General features: G+C 46.7%; 1 protein-coding gene across 1 annotated transcript in view; it reads right to left on the bottom strand.

Annotated features, from left to right (window-relative positions):
- MCM9 (minichromosome maintenance 9 homologous recombination repair factor) overlaps positions 1 to 13,778 on the bottom strand; it is a 441,313-nt gene that overhangs the window by 41,339 nt on the left and 386,196 nt on the right. Inside the window, exon 12 of the mRNA XM_086926735.1 lies at positions 13,334 to 13,479. Coding sequence (XP_086782861.1) covers positions 13,334 to 13,479 — 146 coding nt within the window. The remainder of the gene's footprint in view (positions 1 to 13,333; positions 13,480 to 13,778) is intronic.

Genomic DNA, 13,778 nt, shown 5'->3' with positions numbered 1-13,778 from the left:
CCGGTTCAGGGAAGACATGGCTTGGCAGTTCGGGCTGGACTTTTCCCATGAGGCACAGGGTCAAGACTGATTTGCATATGGCCATGTTTGAACTGGGATGGCGTGGTGAGCAAAATAACGATGGATTAAACCCAGATCTGTGACTGGGGGTAAATGTTTTGCCACTGTGCAACATTCCGTCCATCATCTTGTGTGTTTTGCGGGGGAGAAGTTGTGACATCACTGCTGGGGAGGACCATAACTCCCAAACTTATCTGCTTCCATCACGCGCTTAAAAGCGCGCCATGAACCTGCGGTAATTGTAGCCACGTGCCTGTAGACTGCTGCTGAGGCCGGGGGAGAAGCTGTGAAATCACCACTGGGGAGAACCACAACTCCCAAACTCCTCTGCTTCCACCAAACGCTTGAAAGTTTGCTGCGATCCAGCAGTTCGGGACGTGCACGGGGACGCGCACGGGCAGAGGGCGGGCCTGGACACATCCGTTGGAGTCCAGAGGAGGCTGGTCTGGCCCCCCACCTAACTTCCTGCATCTGATTTAAGGTACTGTTTTAATTTCTCCTTCTTTCTCAATGTGGTGAAACGGAACAACACTATGGAGAAAGCAGGTGGAGGGACTGTATCAACACTTGATGCATTCTTGACCAGAGCAGCGAGTGTCCTCACTCATTAAATTGAATTGACAGAGACATTTATCCATGGAACCCCTTCTTTTTTCCCATGGGTCACCCACAGGGACTGCCTTGAGAAGGTTTCAAATACTCGGTTGACACAACTGGTAACATCTGGCGACCTTCCACCTGGCCAACGGGAACTTTCACCTGCTATTTCAGCCTTACCCAGCACTAATAGGAGGGTCCCCGTGCCTTCACCCCAAACTGACTCAGCAAGTGATCCTCCAGCAAAGCGACTTAGGGGCGGCGAGACTGCTAAGCCCAAGCCAACCAAATCCACTTGTGTTTCCAAATCCAAGGCAGTTCATTCCAAGGCAGTCATAGTTAGTCCACCAACAGCATTGATGCCATTAGTTGCAAATACCTTACCCCCACATGCAGTACTGGACGACGCATTTTGGGCAGAAGTAAGTAAAATGATGACCACCTTACTGGACCCCATTCTATCCAAACTAACACAGATCAAAGAGCGATTAACCGGCCTAGAGTCACAGTACACACCATCACATCCCCGATGGAGCCTCAGATTGCTGTCCCTATATGTTCCGTGCGGATAAAATTCCATCTCATGCCCTTGGTGACCGGGGCACGACTGACCTATTGACTTTGGGTATTCCATCTAGCACTGTCACTCGGGGTGGGTCGTTCCCTACTGTTCCCGGCCATTCCAACATACAGCCGGAGGTTCCATTGCCACATCTTTTGGACATAAGGGGCACAGCACACCAGGTACCACTAGGGCTGGAGGAATTAGGAACAGCTCTTCAACCATTAGAAACACAAGATACCCCTATGGCTGTTGTGGATAACCATTTACACCAAGTCCTCCACCTTCCACCGGCAGCCTCCCCCTTAGTGCTGGTCCTGGCGAATGTCCCTCCCCTGCGGGACTAGCAGTATGAATCCACTTCGCAGTTAATGGACAAATGCCTGCATTGGCTTTCACACCATCTTATGGATTCGGGAATGAGGAGCGATCAGCTGGCTAATAAAATCATTATGGCTAGGAGAGTGAGTTGGGTTGGCAGCTCCACTAAAGCCATTGCTGGAGACTATGTGGTGATACACTTAAACAATGCACATATGGGTACCTCTGTCCTCAAAAATCTCCATAGAACATCTCTTAGGAGTACTCAGATTATTCCTTTACCACTGGAGCCTTTATATAAACAGGGTGTGATGTCAGGAAATGGTCAGAGGGGCAAGAGAAGATCACATCAATTTACCTTGAGATATGTGGAGGGCCCCATCACTATTCCGGGGTTAGGCTATATAACAGAGTTTCTCCCCTTTCAGACCTGGAATCTTGTGACTGACTACCGCCACCTATCCATCCACCTGTCAGGAGAGTCTCCATACTAGTCAACCCAGTGTCTGTCATGCAGGCGCCCCCCACAATTTCTCTACCCCAGAGAATAGCTAACAGAAATAAGATTAGCTTAGCATCTTGGAATGTAGCAGGAATTTCTTTGAAGGTAGGCAACGACCAGTGGTATAACCTCTGGCAATCGCTGGCAACCTCTGGCAATCGCTGGGGATTATTTCTTCCAGGAAACATGGGCTAAGGAGCCAGTCTTTTTCCCAGGGTACCACCCCATTCACACAGCCACAGTTCCCTCAGCGTCAGGTAGAGCAAAAGGGGGACTAATAACTTAATCTCCAATATCATACTCTTACAAGTAAGGCTGGTTGGTTCCCTGAATAATCATTTCCATCTTCCCCAACTAGAACTCATTAATGAAGGACATTGGATTTTAATTAATTGTTATGAGAAAGTGGCTCTGTATATACTGGATAATAATGAAGTACAGTGTGTACAGAGTCCACAATACACAAAGGTATAACAGAGGTGAAAGTCAGAACTGACCTTACTCTCCAAAGTGGTAGCTTGGTCGAGCAGTAAGGCAGTACCAGAGGACAGTGTAAAGCATTTGTTGTACACACTCAGTCGGCAAAAGGTTTCACACACTCAAGAACTGAACGCCAGGCCAATTGTTATTATATCCTCAGATATAGTTGTTTTATTTTTAGAACCAACAGTTATAAAAATATACTTTTCAGGTTATGAGTACTCTTATGTAAATACTTTGCAGGGAAGCAATAAAGTGTGTGCACACAATAATTACAGGATAGCTAGTGAGCAACACAGTTCTGAAACACACTCTAGCATTGAGCTCAATAGGTTTTCCATAGGTAAGTACAGTTGATTACTTTATGGATTACTTTGGTAGTTCCAGGACTAGGTCTTAGATTCAGTCCTGGGGTCTAAGCTGAAACCAGATTAGCAAAGACGTTTTAGTTATTGTGATGAATTTTCAGGACTATAAAGCTGTTTTAAAAGTTCACACTTCGAAACTTTTCCATGTACTTCTGACAATGTTATTCAATGGGAGGAAATTCAGGTTGCAGGTAAAGTACGATCGCGTTACTTTTGTAACCCAGCACTAGTCTTTCAGTATTTCATACGATTTTTAAAGAATATTTGCAGTTTTCAAAAGTAGACAGAAGAAATTTCATAGAAAAGCAGACAATGGGTTCCTATGGAGAAAATACATGTTACTAGTAAACCCGCTAGGGATTACTGTTGCGGTTCAGTACTGGGCTAAAAGGTACAGTACTGGCTTCTCCCCTGATCACAGGTGAGTACTTTCAAATTCGGACTTTGGCTGATTTTATAGGAATATTTTCAGTTTTCAAAACTTCACACAATTTTCGAGTCAAAATGGGTCAATGTTATCCAATGGCTGGTAAGTGAATTACCGGTTTCCAGGTGAGTACTTGGTTGGTGAAGTTAGGGTACTGGGCATAGACTCAGGGGTCCCCCAGGGTCAGGTGAGTACAGTTAGTTCAGTCCCAGCGGTACAGGGGCGGCCGGGTGCAGAGGTAGGTAGGCCCAATGATATCCAATGAGGGAAAGGGGGCCTTCGGTTGGTGGCTGCTGGCTAGCAGGCCACGCGGCTCTGGGAGCTGGGCTCCTGGTCACTTGCTCAGGGCAAGGGGGGGGAAGTAGGATAGGGCTAAGGGGTCACAGCCAGCGGCACTCAGGCGGCTGGGTGCAGGGTGCTTTTGAGCCGTCGGGCTCTCAATGTTATCCAATGACTATCTTGAAAAAGGAACAAAGGCTGCAGGCTCGGGGATGGTGACTCTCCAGGGGCGACCAGCACCTCGAGAGTTAAGGTGGGATGCTGGAGCACAGGTAGGTACCCCAAAGGGAGGCACAGGGGGCCACGGGGCTCCGGGTGCAGGGGTGTCTTTGGGGGTCGGAAAGGCTTACCCTCGGCTGGTCGCGGTTGGGGTGGCCCCTGGTTGTGAGTCTGCAGGCGTCGGCTGGTTCGTCGAGGAGGGTCTTTAGGCACTGGACTTCGGGTCCCAGTCGGCTGGGGGACGTCCTCGTGGTCTTGGTTCTGGTTGGCCCGGCCCGGGCTCGGCTGGTGCAGAGTGGGCTGGTCCGGAGCTTCCGGGTGAGCACCAGGTGGGTTGTTGCAGCAGAGCCTCTGCTGATGGGAGTCCCAATCCTCGAGAGGGTCAAGGCAGGCAGGTCCTCTGGGTGTCCCAAGGTTGCTGTCCGCGGAGGTCGCCGGGTTTAGGCAGGAGCAGGTTCCAGGACCAACAGGCCGGTAGGGCTGGGGTCAAGTCAGTTGTTGTTGTCCTGTTAGCAGCTGCGCGGCGGGTGGTCTTCTTCTTGATCTTCTTTCTTCTTTTGCTATCGGGATCTGAGGAAGGAAGGTTCAGGGAGCCCTTAAATACTAAATTTAGGGCGTTACAGGTAGGGCAAGGGCAGGGACCAATGGGTCCCTGTCCTGGGTTGAGGACACCCCACTAGCCTGCTCCTCTCCTGTGGGAGTGGGGCAGGAGCCTAGCTGGGATTGGGCAGGGCTCCCCATCTACAAGATGGCCGGAGCCCGGGGTCGTGCTTCACCTCGCCTCCTCCACCTGAGGGGTGGAGTTGGCAAAGGTTGGCACACCCTCCTTCCTGATGTGGTTGTTCCCGCCAGAGTGGGGGTAGAACATGTGGGGGGCCAGTTGCTGGGTACAGCAAATGGTCTGGAGAAACTCTCAGAAGTGGTATGCCTTTGAAGCTTCCCCCTGTCCATCCTGGGGGAGGAGACATAGCACCTCGCCCAGGATGTGCATTGTTGCAGGCCCAGGAGAGCGGGGGCTCTCCACCCAGGGGTCCAGCAACATATCTGCTGTGTGGCAGCCTTTGCAGCCACTCAGCGCAGACGTGGATTATAGGTTCGGGTTTTGGAGGGCATTTCTAAGAGGGGCACAGGTGCAGGAGCCCTGTGCCCCTACAGTACCCAGGGCCATTCCTGGGCACTGTAAGTGCAGTGATGCCATTTAAGAGTATAAGGTGCTGGGAGGTTGTAATTACAAACTCCACAGCACCATAATGGCTACACTGAAGACTGACAAGTTTGGTACCAAACTTCTCAGCACATTAAACCCGCACGGATGCCAGTGTGGGATTTAAGGTAAAATGCATGAGCGACTATAGGCACACCAGAAGTAAACGAGTGAAGGATATAGGGGGGAAGGCCTGGGACAACTTTGAGCAAGCTGCCAGCTCAGGCAATGGAAGGGAGTTTTGGAAAGTTATAAATGCTCCTCATTTTAAAGATTCCAAGGATCCGTCCCTGGATGCACATGTAGACGAGGATGCATGGGTGGGGCACTTTGAAAGTATCTTTGGACTAAACACCCCCTTGCGTTTTCACCACTTGATTTAGCTCCCCCACCTCAAGGCAGCTTAACATTTTCCTTACATAAAGTTAGAAGAGGGCTGGAGGCTTGCGTTCCAGGAAAGGCCCTGGGCCCAGATGGGGTCCCGATCAACCTCTTCCAGGATAACTATGACATGTGGGTACCCCTACTAACAAATGTTTTAAATAGCATAGCAGTAGAGGGCCCCCACCATCCTTGAATCATACTGTAATAGTCCCAATCTACAAGAAAGGAAATGGGGGCAGTCCGAAGAACTACAGACCCATCTCCCTTCTGGACACCACTGCCAAGCTCAAGGGCCGGCTTTTACTAGCTAGGTTGGAGGAGTGGGCGCAAGAACACAACATCTTGATGCAGGCGCAATATAGTTTCCAGAAGGTGAAGGGGACAGTGGATCAATGCCTCAATCCCTCGTTCTGCATAGACAAATACACTAAAGCAAAAGGTGGGAAGATCTACATGGCCTTTATGGACCTGTCAGCGGCCTTTGACAGCGTGTCCCACCAGAAGCTGTGGTCCATGATGGAGGGCATTGGGATTGATCCCCTGATCATCCGTTTCATTCATCAGTTATATGCTAATGCCACTGCCTGTGTTTGGTATGGCATAAATGGGGAATGCACATGTTCATTTAAGATCAAGAAAGGAGCCAGGCAGGGATACGTCCTCGCCCCGTTTCATTTTTCCATCTACACAAACGGGTGGAGGCGGCCCGGTCTAGCTTGTCCTTAGACGTTTTTCAAATCAACAGGAGCTTAGAGGGTAAAGCTAGTCATAGGTCGCCCTCCACTCAAAATGCAACTAGTACAAAAAAGACCTAGGCTTTATAGGCACTTATAAATGTATCTTTGTTTGGGGTATACCATTTGTTGCATTATCTTTGCAAACCTTCCTCCCCTTCCATTAATTAATGGGGTAGTTGGTATGTCCTGGATTGTGCCTCCTTTAAACAATCGCCTGGTTCCCAATAAATACAAATCAGTTGTGGGACAACACATAACACACACACTTTAGTGTCAAATAGTGATGTGCAAAAACGAAAAAAGGTGTGTGGGAGCAAGATGGCACCTCACGGGCGCACCACCAACGGGAACCTGGCAGGTACTCACCAGGATAGCCCTGTTCTCATCATTGGCACCATCGAGCTCGAAAAGAAAAGTGTCCAGAAACTCAAAGAGAAGAGTTTTGTGAAAAGATGCAGTGAAAACAGACAAAGAGGTGACCAATAAAGTGTCAAACAACATGTAAAAACACACACACCAACACAGATATGCAATTTTATTCTGTCTCTTGTGTTGGGTATGGGGTTAAAAAAGAAGAAAGTAGTCGTGGTTATCAACTATCCAACCAATACTACTTTACTTGGCAAGTAAAGGCGCATACAGTGGTTGGAGTGCATGGAGGCTTTCCAGCAAACTTTAAGAACATGTGGGAGAGCACAGGTGGTTATAAGTGTGGACATTTGAACAACAGCATGTACATACACAGGATATTTAATGGGTCTCAGGCAGGCCTCTTCTGTTTTTGTTTCTGTACTTTCATCAGTATTGAATACATTTGTAACTTGTCATTTCTAGAGCTCCCCTGACGAAGGGTTTTCCGGAAATGCATTGGGAGTGAGGCATGGAATACAACTTCAGATTGTAGCACTGTTCCACAATGTGATATACACATTGCAATATGTATTCTGTAACATTTTGACAATCTTGATGGTTGATTCATGTAACATTAGCGACAAGTAAAGGCGATCCCAGTTGATAATAGTTAAGCAAGCAAAATAAATGTTAGAAGATAATTGTGAAGTTAAAGAATTTAAGTATATGATTTGATGAACCCTTGGGTCATAGGTTGTGCACCTTGTCGGGGTGGACAAGTCCTGTACACCCCATTTTCTAAACATGGTTTGTGCCATACTAAAACCACTCCAAGATTACCTTGTTCATGTGCAGGAACATGAATAGACATCTTGGATTGTATTTTTGTGACAAAGTAAACAAAAAACACTAACACAGCCACTGTGCACGTGCATGCAAGTGAACAATTGTTCCGCCATATTTTCTGTTCCAATATATTTTTAATTTACTGTTCTAAGATGGACAACTGACGAACTAAATTAATAAGAAAATATGAGCGGGATGCCAGGCACACAAACCCAAGAGAGCTTTTGGAAGTGGGCAAGCAGCAGTAAGCAAGGAGAAAGGGGCTGCATTAGTTAAAACAGTCCCTCTTACACTACAATACTGGGACTTCATAGGAGTTGGAACGAACCAGCAACGGCTGATAGAATGAACTGAGAGAGTCAATAACCTGATTGACCATGTATCAAGAAAATTGTTGCAAGAAGAAAAACACAAAATGTGATTCGAAGTGAGCTGACCCTCAGGTCACCCTAACTATAGATTAAATTATGAGATAAAATAGGCCTGTCAAAGACAGACAGTTAATACGAATATATACGATATCTAAAAAGGAACAAAAAGACGGATCATCTGATTTGACTCTGCTGTGAGTATAGGAATAGGGTTGGAAAAATAACATAACATGGTTAGGGCAGCCACTGAGATTATTGGAAACCCTTCACAAAGTCTGAACGTTGTTACAAAAGGTCCTAATGGCATTTTGTTACCCTAAACTCATATACATTTATTTACTCCCGTGTAAAAGTTGGAGTAAGGGTGAATTTAGAGTGTAAGACAGTCACAAGAACCCACATGATTACAGATAGCTAGAGGAATAACATTCTTTACATGTAAAAATGTTTTCCATTTGGATACAAAATCGATACACTGTATGCAAATATACATTTCCCCATAGCTACAAATAGTGGATCATCTGCATGCATAAAAAAAAGAGAGAATGTGAACATGATTATGTTTATCTCAATAATTGTAGTGCGAGGAGGGACTCACCGGTATATCGCCATGGGCAGAGGTTCCCCGTCATATTCATGTGTCCTTCGCCAGTCGGAACACTCAGGATCCAGCGGAAAGACAAAATCCATGCCGCTATCCTGTCTCTCCACAGAGAGCCATCGGCAGAACCCCGGAAGTGGGCGGACGTAACCCAGGAAGTGCTTGGCCAGAACCAATGAAAAGAGAAGACCAAGAGGGAGACGGGGTTCCGCCCAGTGACGCGGGAACAGGAGTGAAGACGTCGGGAGAATGGACCGAAGATAAGGAATCCTGTAGAGAAGCTATCGAGGAAGAACCGAGGAGAGGAGACGCCGTGGACGCGGAACCGGATGAGCATTGGTGCGAGGAGTGGTGGAGTCGTCCGGAGGATGCTATAGAGCGGCTGCAACTATGGAGAGTTGCAGCAGAGCCGGTGAGTGAGAGCGCCCCACGGGAAACGGAGGGAGGAACTAGGGAGGTGGGTAGGGAACTAGGGGTTCTCTGAAGCTGACACTTGGATTAAGGTGATAGGCGGAGCACTGTTCAATATTGGGTTGTATGTAATAAGAACACCAGTAAGCCTTTTAACATGTAAGCCTTTCAACGTGACCCCGAATAATTTTAAAGTGGTCCGATGTTCCTTTCTTTTGATTGAGAGTCACATAACTGACAAGAGGTCACTGTGTGGCAGTAGTAGGAACGTGTGGACGCATTTCAGAGTTTTTTCTTTGTGTGCTAAGAACTAGCTCCTTTGATTTAAATTTAAAGTGGTGCCAGAAGTGGGATTGAAAGGCACTATGGAGACTGCCCTAGTAAAGATGGCGGAAAACCAGGAGCATCTGGGGAAAGTGATGGAACGCTTCCTGACAGTGGTTGAAGAAGACCGAGGAAAATTACAAGTCCTTTCTGGTCAAAGCCATACCCATGGAGCAGCTATTGATAAACTTACAGAGGCTATAGGACACCAGAGAGGTTCCACCATCCTCCCCTCAGTGGGGTTACAACGCTATGTGAGTGGAGAAGATCCAGACTATTTGTTTTAACAATTTCGAAAGAATGGCGACTGCAGGGTCTTGGCCTGCTGATAGGTGGGGACAATATTTAGGACCTCTCTTGTCCAGGGACCTACAGGCTGCCTATCAGGCTGCAACAGTTCATGGAGTGGTTCCCTATGTAGAGATAAAAATGTGTATTATGGAGCCATTGGGTAGTGACGATGAAACCTACCGACAGAAACTGCGACAGATAAATGAAAGACCACAAGAGACACCCAGGGCCTTGGACTTCAGGGTGAAAGATATGGTGGATCGCTGGTTGAAACCAGCTACAACAGACAAGGACGGGATTATGGCGAAAATCTATTTAGAGCAAAATGTATCCTCTCTACATCCTCCTATTCAAAAATGGGTACGACAACAGGCTAATCTTACCCTTGAAACTGTGGAAATTGTCAGTGCTTATAACAGAGCACAAGAACTTCAGAAAGGGCGGGACGACTTCACAGGAAAAACAGGAGTACCAGTACCTCATCGTCCTCCCCGAACCATAGTGGTCAAGAAACCTGAACCCTTGACCATTGTATCAGGAGCCCCAGTTGTTAGACCCCCGCTGATGGGTCCACAGTGTTTTCAATGTGGAGGAATGGGACACATTGCTCGCTTTTGTCCTCAGAAAGAGGAACCCATGGAAATAGGGATGGCCCGCAACTATTACTGTTCTCCCTCTGAAAGAAAGCCACTGCCTTATCGTTGCACCGTATCTGTAAATGGACAACAGGTAACCACCATGGCAGACACAGGCTGTCTTCACAGTGTAGTCCGACCTCAAGATCTGGGTTCTAATATTGGTCCCATTGATGTAGCAGTAGCTATACCCTGTGTACATGAGGATACTAAACCCTACCCTACAGCCCAGGTGAAAATACAACATCCCAGAGATTACGGAACTACACTAACAGTCGGTTTGATAACTCGGTTGCCTGAACAGGCTATACTTGGGAATGATTATCCAAAGTTGTCACAGCTATTGAACGGCAAACCTTCACAAGAGGCGGAATAGTGGTCCACCGCACCTTTTGCGCAAGAAGAGGGAAAAGAATGGCCAGCCGCCAAAGCACGAAAGAGTAGAAGGCAAAGGAGAGCCGAAAAAACTAAGAACCCATTGGTATTGCCTGTACTACAGGGAGAAGGGATTCAGCCCAGTGACGTGGGAACAGGAGTGAAGACGACGGGAGAACGGACCGAAGAGGAGGAATCCTGTAGAGAAGCTATTGAGGAAGAACCGAGGAGAGGAGACGCCGTGGACGCGGAACCGGACGAGCGTTGATGCGAGGAGTGGTGGAGTCCTCCGGAGGATGCTGTAGAGCGGCCGCAACTCTGGAGAGTTGCGGCACAGCCTGTGAGTGAGAGCGTCCCACGGGAAACAGAGGGAGGAACGAGGGAGGCGGGTAGGGAACTAGGGGTTCTCTAAAGCGGACACTTAGATTAAAGTGATAGGCGGAGCATTGTTCAATATTGGGTTGTATGTAATAAGAATGCCAGTAAGCCTTTTAACGTGTAAGCCTTTCAACGTGACCCCGAATAGATTTAAATTGGTCCGATGTTCCTTTCTTTTGATTGAGAGTCACATATCTGACAAGTGGTCACTGTGTGGCAGTAGTAGGAACTTGTGGCCGCATTTAAGAGTTTTTTTTTGTTTGTGTGCTGAGAACTAGCTCCTTTGATTTAAATTCGGATTACATTCCCCCCCTCTCACCTAGTCTCTTCCCTAGACACTACTTTTCCCCTTCCACTGCCCACCTGCCCTGAAAGGTGTATTTTTTTGGAGCACTTTACAGTGTGGAGACGGGACGACCTTCCTGAAATACCCAAGTACTTGTATTCTAACAGCTCCTTCTTTTCCTCTTTTATGAGCCTCCGGGGAGTTCCCCTTGACCTCCAAGACGAGGAGCAAGAAACATCGCCCTTTACATCTCCATCCAGAACACCATTAGAAGAGGAATCTGAAGAACACCATTTTGATTCACGAACATTTGTTACTTCTGACAATAAAACCCAATCTTTTCGCAAATACATACAGCCTCCTCTCTTGTATATCAAACTTGCGCTCCCACATGTAGATTTACTCATTTCCTGTGGTTCAGGACACACTGGGTCTTCTCTTTTTGATTATCTATGTAGTGGTGCACTCTGACAAACTGAGAATCAACCCATGTCCTATTTTTAAGTTACTTATATTTGGTACTTTATTATGAACTAGCAGCCCATCCCGACGTTATCCGGGTATGAATTGCTGCCGGCCAGTAGTACATTGTTTTGTAGGATTTCGTTTTGATAGCATTTCTTATCTGTGACATGCCTGTGAAACGCTCCGATTCACAGTGCACTGCTGATGCACTTAAGAGTGCGCGTTCAGTAGTGTGTGAACTCGAGTTTCCCTGCTTTATTTTTCCTTGCAATATTATATAGCGCGAACTCGACAACATGGTATGAGCACAATTTACATTACAGAAGAACACATTCATTTGTGGTAGGCACGGAGAGACAAAGCGATTTGCCTGGAATCACAGGATGTTGAGCTGATGCAGAGATTCGAACGTAGCTCCCCAGCTCTAAAGTTCGCAATTCTAGAACTTGTGGCGGGAGGTGTGTCTAAAAGTGTATGTCGGTGCTGGCCATCAATGAGAGAGATCTGTGCATTTTTCAAATGGGTGGTGAAAAAATATGAGTATGTTGCTGGAGATGTGGGCCGCCGTGCCACCAATGTACTTATCAGGGGAGGGTAAACACCCATTATTCCGCAACTTTCTTTCCGCATACCATCACTCCGCATACTTTCATTACGAAAGTACCATGACTCCACAATGCCATTATAACGCATGGCATTACATTTTATATGCTTTTACCACGCATACATTACAATGAAATTTGTTGTAAATGCATGAATGGTAAAAGCATGTTTTTAAAAAATGTTTGGAAAAGGTAAGTATGGGTATAGGGGTATATGTTTTGGGGTACTGAGGTATATGTTTTGGGGTGTTTGGGTATTTTAAGGGTTGAGATATAGTTTTGGGTTATGGGGTACAGGGGTAGTTTTAGGGTTTAGGGATAGGTATGGGTTTTGTGGTACAGGGGTATTTTTAGGGTGCAGGGGTGGTTTTGGGGTACAGGGGTATTTTAGGGTTCAGGGGTAGGTTTGGGTTTTGGGGTACAGGGTTATTTTTAGGGTACAGGGGTAGGTTTGGGTTTTGGGGTACAGTGGTATTTTTAGGGTTCAGGGCAAGGTTTGGGTTTTGGGGTACAGGGGTATTTTTAGGGTTCAGGGGTAGGTTTGGTTTTTGAGGTACAGGGGTATTTATAGGGTTCAGGGCTAGGTTTGGGTTTTGTGGTACAGGGGAATTTTTAGGGTTTAGGGATAGGTTTGGGTTTTGGTGTACAGGGTATATTTATAGGGTTAAGATGGGTTAGTGTTTAAGATTGTTGGGGTATTTTAAGGAGTAAGGGTGGGTTATGATTATGGGGTGCAGGCGTATTTAAAGGGAGCAGGGTGGGATTAGCACACGATATGAGACATGGCATGAAGGGCGGAACGTACCACACGCCCCCAGCGTTTGTCACGCCCCAGCACACGCACACAGCACAACGCAGACACGCCCACAAGGGACTACTTTGCTGGCACGGTTCCTTTACCGTTTAAATGTATATGGTGGGCGTCTGCATAGCCTATGTCCTTCTGCTGCAACTGCCCTTTCCAACGCTGTATTGGGTGTTGTGATTGGTGCTGTGGTTCCTGAGATTACCCGCCTTAAATGTTTAGCCTCTCTCTTTATTATATTAGTATAGATATAGATATAGATATATATGGATAAATCATTATTGTAAGCATTTCCTAAAGTTCTTCCAACAATGTCTAATCTAGTCCCTTGCAGAAATCAGCAATTTGAGGCTACTTTTCTGCTTTTCCCTAAAGTTGGTTTAGTGAAGATGCATGACTTTCTCCTACAGTATGTTTAGGTTGGCAACACAACATTTCTGAGGTATTTTTACCTGTCAAGTCTCGCAAGTTCTTCGTTCAGCACAATTTGCAACCCAAGTTTTTCCAAGAGAAGTTCACACTGCATTCTGTACTGCTCAGTGGGATTCTCCGGAAATGAGGTGTGGAGTGCATTTACACCTCCAAGAAGAGCACCACCCTACAGTACAGAAAGAATAAACAAACACTGGTTTCAGTAACAGGCAAACAATTGTGCCAACAGCAATGTTCACCAAACACACATGTAACGAAATGCAATTTAACATTTACACCTGAATGACTGACATGGAGTTTAGTACACGGATAAACCTGGGAAAAAACATTCAGTGCCTGATACTAGAAGGCAAAGGTGAAGTTAGTTTTTGTAGCATTAGTTTCCTTCAAAGACTCAGGCATCTCATTTGTAGTACTGACGGCAAATGCAACAAAAAGTGTGAACTGATTGTTACTGTCTATTAC

The sequence above is a fragment of the Lissotriton vulgaris genome, chromosome 6 (assembly GCF_964263255.1).
Source record: "Lissotriton vulgaris chromosome 6, aLisVul1.2, whole genome shotgun sequence".
NCBI lineage: Eukaryota > Metazoa > Chordata > Amphibia > Caudata > Salamandridae > Lissotriton > Lissotriton vulgaris.
This window is presented reverse-complemented; position numbering and strand designations above follow the sequence as displayed.